Below are 21,469 nucleotides of genomic sequence, written 5' to 3' on the forward strand. Positions count from 1 at the left end.
TACAAGAAAGAAATATCATTGAAGAAAAGTGGTTGCACGGATAACAATGTCATGCTTAATGCATATGCCATTTGGAAGGAAGACGAAAGAACCGATTTTGGTTTGGAACATGCTTGACAACTTTTGAAAGATCAACTGAAATGGTTAGAACAGTTTACTGATAATTGCTCTAAAGGATGAAGATTTCCGCATCTGGGGCATATTCATCATCATCTAATCTAGAAACACTGGTCGAAGATGCTGAAGCTAACACATCGTCTCCAATTGTCCATCCAATGGGGCAAAAGGCAATCACAAGGAAGAGCAAGGGGAAAGGAGTAGGAACATCTACCAATCCCGTGGACCTGACTGGTGTGGAGGAAGCAATGAGGGAAATAAATGTTTTCAATGCCAAACTCTGCCTTAAGGGAGAAAGAATTGGTAAATGAGTATTACGACATCCTAATGAAGGGCACATCTACAATGTTTGAAACTCAACTCAAAGACCATGAAGCCTTTTGTAAAATAATTAGGCATAAACTAAGAATCTAGTATTAATTTGTTAAGTAGTTTTAATTTGTTGTAACCATCTTTTGATTTGTATTTTTAGGAATCGTGTTTGACTTGTTTTTTTTAACTGTATTTTAATTTGTTCAATTTTTTTATTTGTGAAACTAGCCATTATGAAACTAACCATTATGAAATTAATGATTATACAACTTGCTATTTAATTGTTTAATTCACATTTTTTGTTGTACATCTCCTTCAAACAAATTCTTCTTTCACTTGTTTGTGCAATCAATCATTTATACAATGGGTCGAAATAATGACTTCGGTAGAGTTTAGAAACAAATTGTTTATGAAACACTTGATGACGATAGTGATGAACAAATCATGAGTTACTTACGTGCGATGCAACAACAAGGAGGCAACAACAATCAATACAGAAGGCCTAAAAGAGTCATTAATCGCAATTGTGAAGATGGACATTTACGATTGATGAATGACTACTTCTTAGAAAATTCGATATACACAGAGACTCAATTCCGATGTAGGTTCTGAATGTGGGGACAATTGTTCATTTGAAATGTCAATGCTCTTAGTAATCACGATGAGTATTTTCAAATGAGATTTGATGTTGTTGGTAGAATGAGTCTCTCACCATTGCAGAAGTGCACTATAGCTATTCATATACTGGCATATGTATCACCTGCTGATTGCGTGGATGAGTACATTAGAATTGGTGAATGCACTACAACTCAATTCTTACAAAAATTTGTAAGGGGTGTCAATGAGATATTTGGACAAAAGTACTTGAGAAGACTCAACAACAATGGCATCAATCGCCTACTACAAATTGGAGATGCACAAGGGTTTCGAGGTATGTTAGGTTCTATTGATTTCATGCATTGGGAGTGAAAAAATTGTTCAATTGCATGGCAGGGCCAATATCGTAGAGGTGATCATCGCAAACCCAAAATAGTACTTAAAATCGTCGCTTCACAAGACTTATGGATTTGACATACATTTTTTGGAGTTATAGGTTCAAACAATGACATTAATGTGTTAAACCAATCGCCTGTGCTTGATGACGTTTTACAAGGCGAACTCCTTCAATATAATTTACAATTAGTGAAATTTCATATAATATGAGGTACTATCTTGCAGATAGTATTTATCCTGATTGGGCCACATTTTGTGAAGATCATACAAATGCCACAAGGTCCTAGAAGAAAACTATTTGCAAAATGTCAAGAAACAACAAGAAAAGATGTGAAACGAGTATTTGGTGTGCTCAAATCTCGATTTGCAATTATATGTAATCCATCATGTGTCTGGAACATAGATACAATGAAAGAGATAATATTGACATGCATTATATTGCATATCATGATTGTCGAGGATGAACGAGATATATTCAATGATAATGTTGATGTTGATTGTGATCACGTAGAAAATGACATTTCAATTGTACTACTCCTGATTTTGCTATATACTTGAAAACAAGATGCGTTATGCATGTAAGAGGAATTCATCAACAACTTTAAATAGATTGAAGAGCATATTTGAGAACGTTATAGTCATAACAATAATGAAATTCGATTTTTGGTTGACATTAATGTTTTTTTATTATCTAATTTATGTATTTTTTATTTCTTTAACATTTAGTCACAAATAAAAATTAAATTTTTCTCATTTTCTTATTTCTTAATATTTATATTTTTTCTTTAATTTTTCATTAAAATTAATACTAATTAATTATATTCAATTTAATAAATAATTAAATAAAATATTTAAAAACGTGATCCATGTGGGACCTAAATCCTAACGTGAAATTTATCACTAAAAAAAGAAAAAAATCTTAAAAAATCTTTAATCCTATTGTGTGGGATTAAAAAAAAATTAAGATCCCAATTTAATATCTACCATTAAACTTACCCTAAGTTAATTACCCTCGAGACCGAAGATGCCGATGAATTTCTAGTTAATAAACTCTTAAATAATATAATTGTACTATAAGATATTCCGATTAGGATTCCCTTGCCAACTCATGTTTTTTCCCGCTAGCAAAAGGACACATCGCACATGCTCTGTTTTGATGCATACATTTCCATTTCTCTATTTAACACTTGTTACCAAATTCTCGCTACATCCGCCTTCTTTTTTCTCTCTCCATCCAACGTGAGCCACTTCTCCTTTTCTCCCTCACTCACTTACTTCTCTTTTTCCTTTAACGTAAAATAAATTCATTCTGTGTTCAGATCGAAACGAGGTCGTTTTGTGTTCCGCCGAAGGCACCGGAGGTTGTAGCAGGCTAGCAGCTATGGATTTGGCATCCAATCTCGGTGGCAAGATTGACAAAGCCGAAGTTCTCTCTGCCGTTCAGAAGTATATATGTTTCTCTCTTTTCTGTCCTTTTTTATTTTTTTCTGAACAGAAAAATTTGTGGCTGCGCATTGCCATTTTAGATTTTGAGTCTCGGTTGGACTCACTTTTTCTGAGGGATTCGGCTCTCCTTAGTTGAGGTATCATCACCACAGAGGATTAAGTATATTAATAATAATTAATTAATTAAGTTGAGCTTATAATTAATTTTAGATTTTATTTTATACTATATTTATATATGCTCGATTGGACCACCAAAAACGTGAATCGTGAATCAATTGGCGTCGAGTTGTTTCATGTCCTAAGTTTGTCGTGACTATGTATGTAGCTGTGTTTACATTCGATTTGGAAAATGGATTTTGGTATGAACATTGAAGTACGAAATCACATACGAAATACCTTCTCTTTATTTTTTATTTTATTATTATTATTATTATTATTATTATTATTATTATTATTATTATTATCTAATAAAACATAAACACATGTCTTGTCGTACTTTTTCGTGTCAAATTTTTCCACCACTCATTTGATTTTGTCACGACTCTCAACTGATTAATCAATTGTTGGGATTTGTGAGTGAGGAGTCAAATCCAGTTTTGGGAGTATTTGAGAATCTTTCTGGTGCTATGAGCTGGTTTAAAGGATTTTGTTACGGAATTGTAGGCTGGGAAAATTGGGTGATTGTATTCTATCTTTAAAGTAAGCAAAATAGTGGGTTTTAGTAATTTTTTATATTAAAATGCTAGTAATTGCAATTATTTGGTAAATTTGGATGGAAAAATGTTGAATCTAATAATACAGGTGTCAGGGGTTGAGTACTCTATAACTATGAACGAATATTGGGGGATCAATTTATTTAAAAAAATTAAAATGCTGGGGGATGGGGATTAATGAATTTTTTAGTGAATGGAAATGAAAGAACAAGAAAAGTCAAGAATCCTCTAGTTTAATCCGATGTAAAGTGATCACGGTATGCATTTCTATAAAAGAGTATTAAAATGTTGGGGGTGAGACTTAAAGCTTCAAGCTTTATGATCTTGCGTGGAATGTTTTGGACTTTATGAAAAAATGAAACATATCTGGGTCCACCTTGTCTCATACAGCTTGTGACTTTATGAAAAAGTCACAGCATATTGATGTCAGATGTGAGTGATATAGGTGAAACAAAACTGAAAAACGATTTCAGATTTCTTGCTGCTAAGCAAATATTACTCTGATGATAATCAGGAATGTGCTAGTTGAAATGAAAATGAACAATGGCTTCAGAATTTTACTAGCTATGCTATTTTTTGCTCTGTAGTTCAATTCTTTTGGTTTGTATCAGAATATCAGATAGATCTTTGGAAAAATTTGGAAGAGAATGAACTGAGAGTTTTAGCTTGCGTTAATCTGAAGTTCTGAACAGTGTCTCTGAAATTTCAAATTTGTAAATTTGGGTCTGTTTCATTATTTTGTTCAACTTAGTAATCATGAATATCTAAAACTTTGATTTGTAAAACTAAGGAAAATTTAGTACAATGGATTGATGTTGATTGGCTACACTAAAATTAGCGAGCTGCTATGAAATTTTAAAATTATATTTAGGCTAATTATTTATATGTGGATGAGTAATCATGTATTTCTATGTTATTTAATATAATAACACTGCTATATATGGGGGCATAAGCATAACTATTGCCATTTAAAAATATGAGTTTGTTGTAAATCATTGTAGCTGGTGCTTATGGCTAAGAATTTTTTTCTTATGGCTGTTGCTATGCATGACAATTTTTCATTTTCTTTTTCTTTTGAATATAGAGCTTATAAATGCAATTGATTTTATGGTTCAGGTATGAGAAGTATCATGTTTGCTATGGAGGTCAAGAGGAAGAGAGGAAAGCTAATTATACCGATATGGTGAGAGATATATTAATATTGGCAACTTTTTTTTTTTAACCTGCAACTTATATAAGATGAACTTTGTGATTTTATGTTTACTCTTTCTCCAAAAGGAAAACTTTTTTTTTCTTTCTGGAAAAACTAAAATGAGTTTAATCCTATAAGATGAACTTTTGTTTTTCTGGAAACTTGAAATCTTTACAGTTTTTGTGTAGGTATCCAATTGATACTGAAGCAATATCCAAACTATATTTTGAATATTTAGGTCATTGGATTGGTTATTAAGCCAAGTTCATGTCGAGATGATCAAGTTATAGCAATATTTTCTTTTTAATTATTTAATGAATGTTTACTGTTCATTTATAGCTATGTTCTTTGATCATTAGTGATGTCCTATAACTTGTGACTCGTGAAGTTATGGAGTAATGTGTTTTTGTCTCAATTATAGTCAATTTGATTATCTGCCAAACAAATATGATAACTTGATAAGATTTGCATGTGTTTTCAGGTTAATAAATACTACGATCTTGTTACCAGCTTTTATGAGTTTGGCTGGGGGGAATCTTTCCATTTTGCACCCAGGTGTTCATTTACTTCATCTTGCGCTAACAAATTGAAGAATTTTTGATAGTTTGATCATGCTGATAATTTTCTTGTCTTGCAGATGGAAAGGGGAATCTCTTCGAGAGAGCATCAAGCGACATGAACACTTCCTTCCTTTACAACTTGGACTGAAGCCAGGGCAGAAGGTTCAATAAAACAACTAAGCAAGCTGATATCTGATTTACAATATTTTTTTTTTAAAAATTTCATGAGCCTTTATAATTTGTTTTAGGTTTTGGATGTTGGATGTGGAATTGGGGGACCATTAAGAGAAATTTCTCGATTTAGGTAAACAAGATTGATTTCATTCAGGCTTCCTCTTCCTTTGCCTTTCCCTGTTTTACCTTTACTAGCTAACAAAAATCAAGGGGTATCTGTGCAGCTCAACTTCAATTACCGGGTTGAATAACAATGAGTACCAGATAACAAGAGGAAAGGTATATGTTATGAGATTAAGTTCATTGAAACAATTTTGAGGTGTAAATTATTATGCATTGACACAGTTATTTTGACCTTTAGTTCAATCATCATATACTAGTATACTGTCACTGTTGTTTGTTCTCACATAAAATTGATGCATTGTGCAAATGTTAATTATTTACTTAATGTACATTTGGGTTATGACAGTCATCTTGTATTAATTTAATATACATAGTCTGTCGTGTTAAATAGTTCTTAAAAGCCTTTTTGATAAAGGAATTATTTGGTTCTCAATTTTTTTTAAAAGATAATAATACAATAAAATTTCTGCATATTTTGATCACTAACAGATTTTTGCTAATAAACAGGAACTCAATCGCATTGCTGGAGTGGACAAGACTTGCAATTTTGTCAAGGTTGAATTTTGTAAATCATATTATTTCCCTTTAATGGGAGTAGGAGGCCTTTTATTTCAGCATTTATTGGTCCAATGTTTTATAAAATTGTTCTACTTCAGTTATACATGTTACATTGAATATGCTATTTAGAGAGTTGGGATTAGCTTCTGTGGTGTTCTGAAAAACTTATAATCAAAATGCTGAAGATACAGCTTTTTGGATAAAATGCTATTGTAAATTAAGCATAACCAAACATGTGATCTTAGCCTCAACAAAAAAAAAAAGAAATTGATTTGAAGTGATAATTAACATGATCATATTTGATAATGCAGGCTGACTTCATGAAAATGCCATTCCCAGACAACAGTTTTGATGCAGTGTATGCGATTGAAGCCACTTGCCATGCACCGGATGCTGTATGTGACAGTATTTTATACTCTAATTGGTTTCACATTCTTCTTTACCCCTACTACAACTTTCTATCTACCCATTCACCCATAAATTGTAAAGTACTATGAACCAACTTCAATGTGGCCTGCATAATAGCATGAAGTGCATGTGTTAATTGTGAATCTATAAAATGGTGTCTATAATTTGTATTGTCTGACACTTATTTTTCCTGCCATGAAATTATGGATAGTATGGATGCTATAAAGAGATTTTTAGAGTGTTAAAGCCTGGTCAATATTTTGCTGCTTATGAATGGTGCATGACCGATTCTTTTGATCCCCAAAACCCAGAGCACCAAAAAATCAAGGTATGATACAGTGGTGTAGATTGAATTTAGATTGTGGTTTATCTATTAAGTCTGTTGAAACCTCTTGGTTTGTAATTCAATAGATAAAATTCCTTCTTACAGGCAGAAATTGAGATTGGTGATGGGCTACCTGACATTCGATTGACTGCTAAGTGTCTTGAAGCTCTGAAGCAAGCAGGTTTTGAGGTGAACATCAATTTATTCTTAGTTGTCACCTTTCACCTAGTATTGGTTTTTGTATATCCAAGTGTTGAACCTAATTGGCTAAAGGGGGATTCTTTCCTTTTTCCGTGTAAAAGGTAATATGGGAGAAAGATCTAGCAGTGGACTCTCCTCTTCCTTGGTATTTGCCTTTAGACAAAAGTCACTTCTCACTGAGTAGCTTCCGTCTAACTGCTGTCGGGCGACTTTTCACCAAAAACATGGTATTGATGTTGAATATCATATCTGTAAATTTATTTCACTTGTGTATCTTTTGGTCTTGGGTATGATTCCTTGTAGAGTTCTTCTATAATTTGGTTGCATGTGAGAATTTGGGGATTCATTTCTTTTATTACTCATTCAATATTGGTTGGGGCTACAAATTTATATCTGTAGGTCAAGGTTCTGGAGTATGTTGGACTGGCTCCAAAGGGTAGTCTAAGGGTTCAAGACTTCCTGGAGAAGGCTGCAGAGGGACTAGTTGAAGGAGGGAAGTAAGTTTTGCATCTATCTCATAATATTACTTTCTAGCCACGCATACGAAATTTATGGATATTGTTTTTCAACTGAGTAAAAATGAGAATGCTCTTTGCAACATGTACAGTTCTCAACAATGCGGCAATTTCTAATCCTTAAGGTCTCTAATCTGAGTCCATCTTATCCTTGAGAGGAACACTGATTAATAACATACGAAGATTAATGAACACTGGCCAATGAAATTTTTTCTTGAGCAGAGTAATCTGAAACTTGTCTTGTGTTTGTTACTCTTCCAGGAGAGAGATTTTCACACCAATGTACTTCTTCCTGGCACGGAAGCCTGATTTAGACAGGAACTAAGCTGGCTGTACAAATAGGTTGCTGTTTTCATCAGTTACGGTGATTCTGGTAGGGTGAACCGTAAGCTAGGATTGTTTTTGGCCTTGTTGCCTTAGTGATTCTTGCTGTTTCTTTGTTTTGTTTAGGTTACCAACACTTCATTTTGCTGCTTGTTTCGATGAAGCAGTGCTCCTCCATATTTTGTTTACCCTACATATTATATGCTCTTTTACTTTGTTTAAAAGGATTTGCAGTTTTTGTCTTTGGTAGTTTGAATTGCGCGTAATTTTAGTCTTAGTTTTTTTTTAGCTAATTTTTTTTATAAGCAATAAGCCAATAAAGTTGCTCTAATTTTAAAACTAAGCAAATTTAGAATCAGAGCATTTTTTCTATACTCATTCAATTATTTGGGAGTTTATGATGTATTTTGGGATGTGAAATAATTTAAAACTTTAAAATCAAGAAATTTAGCAAAACCTAATAATTTTTTTCAATTTTATAAGATGAGATTAGAATTTGAAGGGAAATTTTGATTTTTTTTTATGAAATTTAAGCTTTTAGTTAGTAATTTATTAATAGAAAGGAATCGATTCAAGTTATAAATATTGAGTACAAAATAAGAGCTTGAAAATTTCAGATATAAGAAAATTAACTGACTTTAATTTACTTAATTTTAAAAATGGAGACTTAATTAACTTAAACCAATAAGAGATTAAAATTGTACATTGTTTAGGATAAATAAAGGACAAATAATGAACTGGTAACAAAGATGGATTTAGACCACTCGAGTCACAGTTGGAGATCTCCACGCATCACTCTAAAACATCACTCTTCTCCTCAACTGTCAAGGTAAAAGAACAACCATTTCTACATAATGAATCACATCTCCACAATCAAAATACGACTACTCCATTAGTAATCAATCCTCATGTGCTTTTGATGAACCTTGAATGAATTATCCAGCCAATACCATCGCACCTCCCCCACAATCAAACTTTAATCAAATTAACTATTTAATATGTCCATTATCGATAAAATAATTATCTTATGTATGTCAAATTACATGATGAATATTATAAATTAATGTCAATGCCAGAACCTCATTACATGGCAGAACCTCAATCAACAGACTTTCCCGATCTAATCTGCACTGCCTTCTTCACTGGTATAACATTAATTCAGATTATATTAAAATTAATTTAAATATTAGTATAACACTGAATTGGATTTGAAATTGGTTTGGGGTTGGAGAAGATGGAGGAGAGTGGTACCGTACCAAATAAAATTGGGATAGGAATGAGAATGGGAGAGAGAAATTCACGTGAAAGTCAAGTTTAAATTTTAATTGATGTTACATCAAGTGAGACTAGTGATTTTGTTCCGTGTTTGTGCTATGCTCAATAAAATGATAGAATAAAATCAAAATTTCCTAATTTTAGTGGGATAAGATTTCGTGTGAAATTTCTCTATAGATTGACACATACATGAAACTTTTCTATTTGAAAATATTTTACTTTGAATTTATTATAGATTACAGATATTGTTAATCAATTTGTATAACAAATATGATAAGAAAATATTGTGATCCATTTTAATTTGTTTATGCAATTTTTTTAATTTTCTCATGTGAGTAATGTTATTGGACATTTCATTCATATATTATAGTATATATTAATGATGAAATCGTGTAAAAAATAATTTTGGTGTGAAGATGTGTCTCTAATTTCAGTTTGCAAGATGTCAAGTTAGGTAGAAATAATTTTCTGATAAGTTAGCTGGTGGCCAACAACCAGCTGTTTTCAGTTGTTCTGTCTTGGTAATTTCTTCCTTGTTTTCTTGAGTGCTATACAAACATAGGAATATTTCCTTATGGCATGTTGTAAAACCTAGGTCCCATTCTTGTAATCACAATGAGAGGAAGATCGAAGTGTGTGAGAGAGATAAAGTTGAAACTTGGGGATCCTTGATATTGTTATCTCAACATTGAAATTACCAAACAAGATTTTATTTATACACATACATCTTTGTAACTCTTGGACCATAGAAGATCGGTTTCGCTTCTTTCTTGTGGATGTAGGTCCTTTGTGACCGAACCACCTAATTGCTCGTGTTCATCTTCTATTCCTTATCTTTGTTTTGATTCAACGTTATTAGCCTTTGGATTTTTGCTGCTGTGTTGTTCTATTTCCTGGTTTTGTCAATCAATTACATGTTTTGAACCATAACATTTGGTCTGCACTCAACTAGTATTTAAGAAACATTATGTTATTTGAACCACTATGTAATTGACAGATGAAGTCCAAACTTTGAAATCTACTGTGAGTTTATGTGATATTCAAACTGTGATTGAATTCACAAATTTATTTATATTGATTCAAGTCACTTTCTAGATTTTTAACATCATAATTTTTCTTATACATAAGAATTAAACATGGTATCAAAAGGTTTTACAATATTTATACATTCTGTTTAATCAACAGAACTAGACCCTCTTTACTTTAAGTTAGGTTTAAAGTTCAGTCTGGGCATCATCATTTGCTACATGCATAAATAAAGCATGTATCTAATTAGACTAAAAACCAACTGATGGGATCTCAAGCTGAATCACGAGCCTTGCAAACAGGTAAATCATCTTCGAAATTGGGAGGGACTCCAAGGATTGGATTTCTCTCAAAGAAATTAGCAGGCTTCAAATCAAAACTTGATGATACAGTAGGCATGACAGGATAGTCCTCTTGACAGGGTATATGATGGAACCCTATTGTGTACCACAAAACAATGTCTTTATTCTCAATTGGACGATCCCTGCATATTAAAATATCAGCAGTCTAAGAAATTAATAGTATCATATAATGTCTTCACTAGGCACCAAATTCAAACTCATATTATATCTAATTTTCTATCAATACGTAAGTGTGATTGAGGTGATTTAAGCAATTTAATTTGAAGTAAAAGATAATTTAGCGCATTAGGCTAGTGATGTCCAACCTAAGTTTATTGAGTACACGTTTTTTCCCCCTTTATTTATGAAACATGACAAAGACAAGGAGAACTGCAATGTCTCTCATTCTCTCCCACAAATAATAATCTTAAATTGTATTTCATTTTTATATACATATGGTATATAATAATGAGAACGGCAAGTAATATATTTTTCTTAAGTCAAGAAATTTTCTAGTTGAAAGTTCAGAATTAATTAATTAACTCTCTGAGATCGTGAAATTTATTTAAGAAATTTATTTCTCTCAACATATACTCTTATGTTCTTTCTAACACACTTTATAATTAATTAAAATTATATATAGATTCTACCAAATATATGGGCCTTATTTAAGTAGACTTACTTCCAAAGTGATGGGACCAGCACAAATTTAAATCAATATTAGAAAGATTATCAAGAAAAGTATTAAGTGTATTGTTAAGGCTCTTTTTAAACGTTCCTTGATATCCATTTTCTCTTATAAGAAAAAATATATATTTTTTTAAATTTTTTATAAGCAATATTTCATTTAATAAAATTATGTTCAAAGTACCTTCATTTAATAAGGAATCTATGTTTAACATCAAATTTCAATTGAATAATAGTTTAAGGTTTTTTTTAATTAAAAATGACACCATTTAATGAAGTTAATAATTTTATTAATCAGTGTGAAACTAATTTTTTTTACTTATAAAAGAAAAGGTAGGGAGTATTTATTTCGTCGGTAAGTGAATTTTTCTTTTAGCAAATGTGACAGCCGTGATTATAGAATTGGAATTGAACCATGAGAAAGGAAAGGTAGAATCATGAAAAGAATCTTTGACCTGTTGGACCAGACTTGAAGAGTATCATCCCCTTTGCTCTGGTAAGCAAATAAACCACCAGCCCATTGCTCACTTTTGTTGTAAGGAGTAACCCATATTTGATTGTTTGTAAAAGCTGCTCTTTTCTGTGGAGGATCTTCTGGATCCAGCAGGCTAGCTGCTGTGGCACCTGGAACCAATTTGTACCCAACAGGGTTCCCTATCCTTGTCTTCTTCAATGGGTTCACCACATGAAATTCCGATGGGTCATAGAGTTGAAGTCTTATTTGAGCATCTTTCTCTGTCTTTGCCACTTTTTTAACAGCTTTTAGATAACTCTTTCTGGGTGATTCTCCTGGAGAGGTCTCTTGCTTCTTTATGTTTACCTCAACAAATGAATTGTCAGAGCCATCAACGTCCATATCTAGGTAATATGTGATAAAGTGGTCATGGATTACACCTATAATGTTTTCACTCAAAAGGGTTCCATAAAGATATTCTTGGTTGGGAACTTGATCCATATTCTCATAGGTAGTTCCTTTCACCATCAAGATACCACTCAGTCCAACCTGCATCCGACAAATAAATGCCTTCATATTAGCATAAACAATTGAATACGAATACAATAAGAGAAAAAACATTACCATCAATCTAGAAAGGTTCATCTATCTTATCCTAAACCATCAATCTATAGTGCAAGTTGTCCATTTTTCTATTACGTGAACAACTTGACAATTTATAGCCCATAACACACTGCACAAGGGAGACATTATTGAAAAAGTTGCATAAAGTCGTGGTCACTTGACTAATTAATGTTAAATGTTATCAGGATTTTTGTATCGCAGCCACACTTTATATGTTCATTTATCATATCCACGATCTTGATTAGCTTACTATACACACAGTTTTCAAGAAGTTTGGATTGGAGCCCTACTTTGTATATATGTTAATGCATCACATCACATGTTGATTAGTTTATTATACACAAGCCTGAAGAGGTTATTGGGACTTAATTTCTATCCTAAAAAGAATATGTAGAAACTAAATTGAATTTCCTTCACTAACCTTTGCTCTGATTAGCCCATCAGTTTGAAATTCCCAATCCACGATATAGTCATAGTTTGCTACTGCTGCTGCCATCCTAACCACTAGTGTCACCTTTGGCCTCACTTCTGTAACCTGCCACAGTAGCACAAACCCAAAAATATGTTGAGATAAAATCCTTTGAACTATATGAAGAGCAAGGCAGCATCATGATTCGTGATGATCAATGAACTGGCAACGAGAAAATACTCAGAATTCATAATTTTATGAATGTGCATAATTAGAAACTAGCACTATGTCCATGATTTTAACAGTATGCACATATTCCCAAATGTCACCATAACTACATTTGTGTTTCAAAGTTCAAAGCCAGTGGAAGAGTCATGTGTATTTCAATGTGGGCATATATGCCCACACTGACTTCATATAATTCCTATGTTATATAGCACGAATACTTCTCATGTTAATAATAACAATAATAATAGTAGTAAGTAGGAAAAACATTGATTAGAGAAGAGGAAGAAAGAAGACCAGGAGCATAGCACCACAAAGAAGGTATGAGCACCACTTTATCCCAGATATGTGATGTTGGTTAGCATTGTCATTGAAACTTAGCATTTTATCAAATATTATTTACAGAACTGATGATTCTATCCAGGCCTCTCAAAATCGGTATATTCTTTTATGTTCGGTTTTGAGGAAGCAAGGAAAACAGTCTCTACAATTCTCTGTACAAACTTACCTCTGTTACTTTATATCAGGTGCACAATTTCAATAATGATAACACCGCACTTTCAACAATTTCTGGTCCAGTTTATCATAATCAACAACATATGCTTAAGGACATACCAAAGAAATACTCTATAAGCTAGCACATATATATAGCATAGTCAATCACATAACAAATTCCAAATGAAAAAAAGCTACATACTATATTTGATGCAGCAAAAGTTAGAACAAGAGGTTGGGAAAGAAAGAAACAAAAAGTATGACTGATATGATAACATGCTTAACCTTGAGGTCAGTGATGGGGCACTCTGCATGTCGCCACGCAATGTCACCAGCATAACTCTCAAAAATGCAAATCATGTTGGGTTGGAGATATGGTGTTCCATCGGAAGAGGCAAAGACACCATCCATGTAGTAAGCATTCTTGGGGCAATCATTCAAGGGGTCTAGTGGCATTGCCTGCAACCCAAATCCATACTCACCAGCATCCATGTATGTCTTAAAGTACCAATCTTGTGTGGGATCCATGTATGGCACAAATAGCTCAGAGGTGAACCCTTTGTACATTACACTTCTCAGCTTTGATGTGTCAGGGTCCCTCACCTTGGCTTGTGAAATTATGATCCCAGCTCTTGGGTCTGGTCTCAGATGAAATTCCCAGTTTGCCCATTTCACCAAGTGCCCATTAATTGTGAAGCTTGGACCTTTTGGTTGCTCCAAGGATATTGGATTCAGCATCCTCAACTCTCCTCCATTCAGCTTCTGAATGGAGTAACGGTAGTCAGTGTTAATTCCATTGGCCACAGGGATGTTTTGGCCATTATCTGAAATTGACAGCACCTCTTTTTTATTCATGTCAACTAAGGCAGTCACACCCTCAATTGGTTTCATGTAGAAGTTCACAGTGCCTTCTTTGGAATAGCACTGCACCTTAATCAACCTTGTATTCTCCTCCACTTGTGTCCCATACCACCCTGAAGAGATTGGCAAGCATGCCAGGTCTGCTAAATTGACACCGCGTTTAGTGATGGAGCGGTTGAATTCGGTGCTCTTGAGGGGAACCTCAAGTACTCCCACCATGTCCTCTAGGGTCATGGTGGGGTAACCTGAGACCGACCAGGTGATGGCTTCCTGGCTCACCACCTGGCCGGTTTCGAGGTCCACCGTGAGCACATGTGAGTCTCCCTTCACATATGCAACCACGGAAGCCTTCCTAGGCAAGGGTAGATCACCCTTTTTCCATTTGAGGACAAGTTTTTTGTCTGGCTCTTCAAGGACAACGGAGTTGAGAGTGTAGCTGGATGAGGACTTGAAGAGAGGGTAGTTCAAAAGGATGGTGCGGACCTTGTTGAACTCTTGGATGGTTAGAGGGTCAAGAGGGTGTTGAGGAATCTCGGATTCATGGTGTTGGTTCTTGTGATGATGATATGTGGAAAATGATGGTTTCTTAATCGGATTATTAGGATGTGCTGAAGAGTAGAACCGGTTCTTTGAGGTGCACCATCCAGAGTAAAGGTTGCAGTCTAGAGCCTCCTTGTTGGGCAGCCAAGTGACAAGTAAAACTAGTACCACACCGATTGAAAGAACCAGGAAGCGCCACAAGTTCTTGGCCTCCATGGATAGATATCACTAGTCAGAGAGAGTTTGTGTGAATAGTATTGAGACCAGAGATGAAAGCTTCACGTGTATATATATATACAGTCAGAGACCTCAGTAATTGGGAAGCGGATCCTGCGGCTCCCCTCTCCAGTCCTCTCCGGCATTGCTTTCAACCGTTGGATGATATTATTTGTTGATGGATGTGATCTCTCCCCGTGAGAAAAAAGATATAATACAACGCTTGCATTATTTTTTTTTTCTTTTTCCATATATATTGTATTTTAGATTCTGCATTAATAAATATTTATTTAATACAATTAAATTATCATAAATAAATAATTTTTAGTATAAGAGTGAAACTTTATCTTCTGCCAAAAGATATAAAGATATTATCTAAAGCAAATTATATTGACACTCCGAAGATTTTCATTAATTACATATATTTTTCCTTTTTTTTACCTACCAGAAAATTTCCCAACTTTTGTGTTCTTATTACATTGATTCACCGTTAGTCCCTAACTCTTCTAACTTCGTTTATGAATTGTGCATGTGACTGACACATGAAATTTAAATATTTTTTATTTCCAAAATGTCCATGCTCCCATCCTTTGTGCGGTTTCATTCTCAAAATTAAAAAAAAAAAGTTGAAGCTTGTTTGTGAATTATACAAAAATCAACACCAAATCAAAACTAAAAGAATCAAGAGATCTCAAAATAGAATAAAAAGGAAAACAAAAAATCTCAATTTTTTATCAAACAATCTCATCAAGAATCATATAAAAAATCAAGAATAAAAATAAAATAAATCAATACTAAAATCAAGAGATCTCAAACACAAATCAAGAAGGGAAACAAAAAATCTCGAAAAAATGGTTGTTAGGCTCTTCACTCACAACTTTGGACTTCGAGAGCCATTGCCTCCCATAAACATAGAAGAAAGGATTAGAAAGATGAAAATTTTATTGATATATGCCTTATTACATGTAGTTGGTATTTATAATGGTATTGCAATAACAAAATTTGTAATTATGTGATCACAAGGTGATAAAAATCCTAACAGAATGAAAATTGGCAGACAAGGTGGTCTAAGACAAGGTGGTCTAACGCAGTGGCAGACAAAGTTGTCAGCTCATCACTATGCCGTTAAACAAAGTCCTTTAGGTATGTAGGGGTATTACTCTGTCTCTTTGGCCTTGCCCACGTTGTTGCTTGTATGTCGTTATGTCTATCATCCCCGTTGACTTCCAAAAGCACCTTGTCCTTAAGGTGATAAGTAGAGCGCAACTGCTCTCAATCTTCCCACGTGGTGTCATCTAGAGATAATCCATCCCACTGAACCAAAACTTGCAATTTTGAATTTGGAAAAGTAGATTCTTTGCGAGTGCTCACGATAGCTAGAGGAGAGATAATGAGTTGATTATCAATTGAGGTAGTTGGCAAATAGACATGGCAATGGGACGGGGCAGGGACGAGTATTGTCTCCCCAATCCCCGACCCCGACTCCCCAACATGTCCCCATACCCGTATCCGATACCCGACGGGTTAAAATTTATTATCCTATCTTCGTACCCGTTGGGTATCGGGTATCCCTGACCTCGTCCCGTACCCGATTCAAATTAGAAAAATAATTTTTTTTGTAAAGAAAATATTAAAAATTTGATTTTAGAAAAAATAAATTGATTGTTAAACATTTATTTTTAACTACTTATATATCAATAAATTTATTATAATGCATGTATCTACAAAAATCGTTAAGAAAAGAATATTAAATTATGTAAAAATTTTAAAATAAAATTAACTAGTAATAAAAATTCTAGGCCTTTTGATTAAATTATGCAAAAATTCTAAAAAATTTAAGTGGCGGGGTGGGTCCGGGTTCAGGGTCGGAGCGAATGTAGTAATCCTATACCCATACCCGTACCCGACTTTTGGTTATTGGGGAAAACCCAAACCCGAACGCATACTTGGTCAACTCGGGTATTACCCATTAAAGTCGGGATGGATTCGAACGAGTACTCACGGTTACGGGTTTTCTTGCCATGTCTATTGGCAAAGGTAAAGGGGTAGGGATGTTGTCTGAAGGAGATTGATAAAAAGGATTGAGCACAAAACAATGAAATACTTGGTGGATGCGAGCTCCCTTAAAAAATTGTAATTTATAAGCAATTTTACCAATGAGGTCTATTATCTGAAATGAGTCGTAGAACCTCTTAGCTAACTTCGAAGGAACTAATTGAGGCCCAAAAACAGAGGATTGTTTGTGTGGCCGGAGTTTAACCATTACCAAGTCACCAACCTTGAAAGCTATGTCCCTTCGTTTGTTGTCAGCAATTTGTTTCATGACTATTTGAGCCTTTAGGAACTTCTTGAGGAATTCAGCAAAGACTGCTTTGCGATTAGTTAGCAATTCATTAACTGCATCCACCTTGAAAGTGCTAGTGATATATTAGGGAAAGGTAAGAGGTTTCTTCCCAACGGTTATTTCATAAGGAGAAACTCCAGACCCGGAATGTCGTGAAGTATTGTACGACCATTCTACCCAATTAAGCAGTTTCCCCCACGATGTCGGCTTCTTATGAATGAAAGCATGCAAGTATTGTTCGACAACGTGATTCAGAACCTTTGTTTGTCTGTCCATTTGCGGGTGATATGCCAAGCTCATCCTTAAGCGAGTACCACTAAGCCGAAATAGTTCTTGCCAGAAACGACTAATGAATAACAAATCACGGTCTAAAACTAAGCTGCGAGGCATGCCGTGAAGTTTTCTGACAATGTCAATGAACATAGTTGCCATCAAGAGCAATGTGTGATGTGTGGGTAACATTCCTAAACGAATCCCCTTCGAGAATTGGTCCACAACCACAAGGATGGCAGTATTACCATGAAAGGATGGCAATCCCGTGATAAAGTCAAGCGAGAGGTCTTCCCATGGTCAACATGGTACTGGTAACGAGTTCAACATACTTGTTACTCTTTTGGTCTCATATTTCGTGTGCTAACAATCAAGACAAGCCGCAACAAAATGTTCAACATCGTTTCTAAACCCAGGCCAATCAAAGTTCTCTGTTAATCGAGCCATGGTCTTGGCTATGCCCATATAACCTCCGATGGGTGTTGAATGATATTCCTTAAGCAATGTTGGGATGAAATTGGACCATTTTGGTAACCAAATGTGCCCCCTTTTTAGAATTAGATCATCCTTAACGACACACTCAGGATGAGCCTCTAGTTTGGTAGTGATATTTTGACGGAATTGAATAAAATTAGGATCCCGAGATACGTTCTTCTTAAGTTCCTCTAAAAATGTCGGATAGGGAATTGATAACAGCAACATTGTGCTTTTCGAAGGATCAGGAAGCCTAGATAAAGCATCCACTACCAAGTTAGTATTACCAGCACAATACTGAATACAATAGTCATAACCCATGAGTCGAGCCAGATACATTTGCTGTTCTGGAGTCTGCGCCACCTGGGTCAGTAGTTCCTTGAGGCTTTGATGGTCAGTGAGGATGACGAAGCGATGACCTAATAAATACTAGCGCCATCTCTCGATAGTGGATGTAATCGCAAAAAGTTCCTTGTCGTAGATGGAGGCCCGAAGTAGTTTGGGGCTAAATGGCTTGCTGAAGAATGGCTATTATGAGATAAAATTTCGCCCATGCCAACACCTGACGTGTCAGTCTCCAAGCTGAACGGAAGGGAAAAATTCGGCAACGTTAGCACATGGGTTGTGGTTAAAGCCTCATTTTAGGCAATGAATGCCTGGTGGGCTTCTTGGGACCACTCAAATGGGTCCTTCATGGTCAATTTGTTCAATGGCGTCGTGATGGAAGCATATCCCCGAATAAACCTATGATAAAACCCTGCGAGGCCCAAGACACTGTGCAAGGCTCTAGTGGATTATGGAGTAGGCCATTGTTGAATGGCTTGTATTATGGACTCCAGAGGTTCAAATCCTTACGATGATACCACGTGACCCAAATACTCAACCTGGTTCTGAGCTAGTGAACAATTTGACAACTTAAGAACAAATTGTTCGTCCAACATAACTTGAAATGCCTTCTCCAAGTGATCCAAGTGCTCGTCTAATGTTCGACTATAAATTAAGATATCGTCAAAGAAAATGATGAAAAAATGACGAAGATATGATCGAAAGATTGCATTCATAGTGGCCTGGAAAGAAGAAGGGGCGTTGCACAGTCCGAACGACATCACGTTGAACTCATAGTGCCCATGATGAGTTTGAAAGGTAGTTTTACATATATCTTCCTCATGCATGAGGATTTGATGGTACCCTTGTAGAAGGTCTAGCTTGGAAAACCAGTTGGCACCTCTCAGTTCGTCAAGAAGTTCATCGATGGTGGGGATTGGAAAATGATCCTTGATCGTTATGGCATTCAATGCACGGTAGTCAACACAGATGCACCATGTGTCGTCATGCTTCTTAACTAGCAGAACAAGGGAGGAGAAAGGGCTGGTACTAGGCAAATGAGTCCCTTCTGCAACATGGAGTCTACTTGGGCTTCAATCTCTTGTTTCTGAAAATGGGGGTACTGGTAAGGCCACACATTAACGGGTTCAAAATTTGGGATAAGGTGTATATGGTGGTTAGTTGGGCGTGAAGGTGGTAAGGACTAGGGTGGCTTGAATAGAGGTTCAAATTTGGTGAGGAGAGTCTAGATTTCAGGAAGAAATTGGGCAGAGGACGTTTGGGTTGAAGGAAGCTCTACAAGGGTAATTGAAATGTGAAAATATGCATTGGCGCCCTTCGTTTGGATCATGCGACGAAGTTTTAGTGGAGTAAGCATTCAAAGTGTGGAGTTAACTTCACCCTTGAGCTCTACGAGATGGCCATCATGGAAAAACTGCATTGATAAGGCATTATAATTCATAAGTACATGGCCCAAGGACTTGAGCCACTGAACTCTGAGAACCAAATTGGTGCCATGTAATTGTAAGAGATGAAGGTCAACAAGGAATGCGATGCCCTAGACTGCTACGGGAACTGCCTCACAAAGATGGTGACAATAAAGGTATTGGCCATTGCCTACCATGACTCAAATGGGAGTGGTAGCTCATGACGCGAGGCCCAACTGAGATGCCAAAGACTCTTGGATAAAGTTGTGGGTGCTACCCCCATGAACTAAGATCACCACCTGGTGGTTGTCAATAGAACCCAATAACTGCAATGTTTCTGAGGCCAAATGGTCCGATTATGAATGAAAACTAATTTGGGCCTGGGTCGGGTTATGAGTGTCAGGTGGGTGGGTTTATATGAAGGGAGTCCTCCTCAATGCCATCATCATCATCAACGATGAGAAGGAAAACCTTAGAGGCGCATTTGTGGCCGCGGTGGAACTTCTAATCGCAATTGAAGCAAAGGCCGTGCTCGTGCCGTGAAGCCAATTCCTCTGGTGAAAGTCGTTTGAGCGGCATAAGTGAGTGAAGCTTCGAAGGAGTGGGCAGCAATGAAGGAGGGGAAGACACAGGGTTGACCCTACCACGTAATGTTTGTCGCTGATCAAAGAGCTTCTCCTCTTGAAGACGAGCGAGTCTCGCTGCTTGAACCAACGTTAATGGTTGTAAGGCCTGGACCTCAAAACGGATTTCCGGCGTGAGTCTAGAGATGAAACAACTCAAGAGGAACGACGGGGGAAGGCCAATAATGTGGTTAGCTAAGTTTTCAAACTTGGAGAGGTAGTTGTTGGTTGTACTGCACTAAGTGAGCTTGAATAAAGCACCAGTAGGGTCCTCATACTGAGATGGGGTGAATCACGTTTGAAGGGCTTGTAGGAAGACTGACCAAGATGTGAGTTGACCATTACTGGTCATCCACTGAAGCCAGGCTAAAGCGCAACCATCCATGTAGAAGGAAGCAATGGTCAAGCGCTCGTGTTCAGGAGTTGAGTGGTACTAAAAAAATTTGTTGATCTTGAAGATCCAATCGAGGGGGTCACTGTCATCAAATCGCGGAACATCAAGTTTCATGCGATGGGAGTTCACTGAAGTGGCTGAAGAAGGAGTAGTAGTCGAAGAAGATGGGGAAGAAGTGGTAGAGTCCTTGGTGGCTAAGGTATGGATCTATTCATCAAGCTTCAGTGTCATGGTGTGGATGGTCTCACTCAGGGATAAGTGGTTCGAAGTGAGCTTCACAATGGCATCCTCAAGCCTGTCAGAGGACACCTTTGAACGGGTGGATTCGACCATGGGAGAGGGACAAGGAGAGCACCAAAATGTTAGGCTCATCACTCACAACTCTGGACTTTGAGGGCCTGTACCTCCCATAAACATAGAAGAAAAGATTAGAAAGGTGAAAATTTTATTGATATCTGCCTTATTACATGTACTTGGTATTTATAATGGTATTGCAATA

The 21,469-nt window shown here is 35.8% G+C and overlaps 2 protein-coding genes across 3 annotated transcripts; one reads left to right on the forward strand and one right to left on the reverse strand.

Annotated features, from left to right (window-relative positions):
* The first annotated feature begins 2,628 nt into the window (after positions 1-2,628).
* On the forward strand, positions 2,629-8,203 carry LOC548073 (S-adenosyl-L-methionine:delta24-sterol-C-methyltransferase). Of its 2 annotated transcripts, NM_001251462.2 has the most exons (14): positions 2,629-2,661; positions 2,742-2,868; positions 4,698-4,764; positions 5,255-5,328; positions 5,411-5,495; positions 5,582-5,637; positions 5,732-5,786; positions 6,138-6,185; positions 6,500-6,583; positions 6,808-6,924; positions 7,027-7,110; positions 7,224-7,349; positions 7,522-7,619; positions 7,899-8,203. In NM_001251462.2, exons 2-14 carry the CDS (start codon positions 2,804-2,806, stop codon positions 7,960-7,962), a joined length of 1,023 nt encoding a protein of 340 aa, NP_001238391.2. In that variant the 5' UTR covers positions 2,629-2,661; positions 2,742-2,803; the 3' UTR covers positions 7,963-8,203. The 2 variants fall into 2 exon arrangements, with proteins under 2 accessions (NP_001238391.2, XP_040861576.1); XM_041005642.1 differs by lacking the exons at positions 2,629-2,661; positions 2,742-2,868 and adding an exon at positions 2,987-3,005 and having other exon boundaries at positions 7,899-8,185.
* Positions 8,204-10,275: 2,072 nt separating this feature from the next.
* On the reverse strand, positions 10,276-15,161 carry LOC100804651 (primary amine oxidase). Its single transcript, XM_003535792.5, has 4 exons — positions 13,783-15,161; positions 12,790-12,903; positions 11,746-12,293; positions 10,276-10,746 (listed from the first exon to the last, which is right to left on the reverse strand). Exons 1-4 carry the CDS (start codon positions 15,112-15,114, stop codon positions 10,536-10,538), a joined length of 2,205 nt encoding a protein of 734 aa, XP_003535840.1. The 5' UTR covers positions 15,115-15,161; the 3' UTR covers positions 10,276-10,535.
* Positions 15,162-21,469: the final 6,308 nt, after the last annotated feature.

Source organism: Glycine max, chromosome 10 (genome assembly GCF_000004515.6).
Source record: "Glycine max cultivar Williams 82 chromosome 10, Glycine_max_v4.0, whole genome shotgun sequence".
Classification (NCBI taxonomy): Eukaryota; Viridiplantae; Streptophyta; class Magnoliopsida; order Fabales; family Fabaceae; genus Glycine; species Glycine max.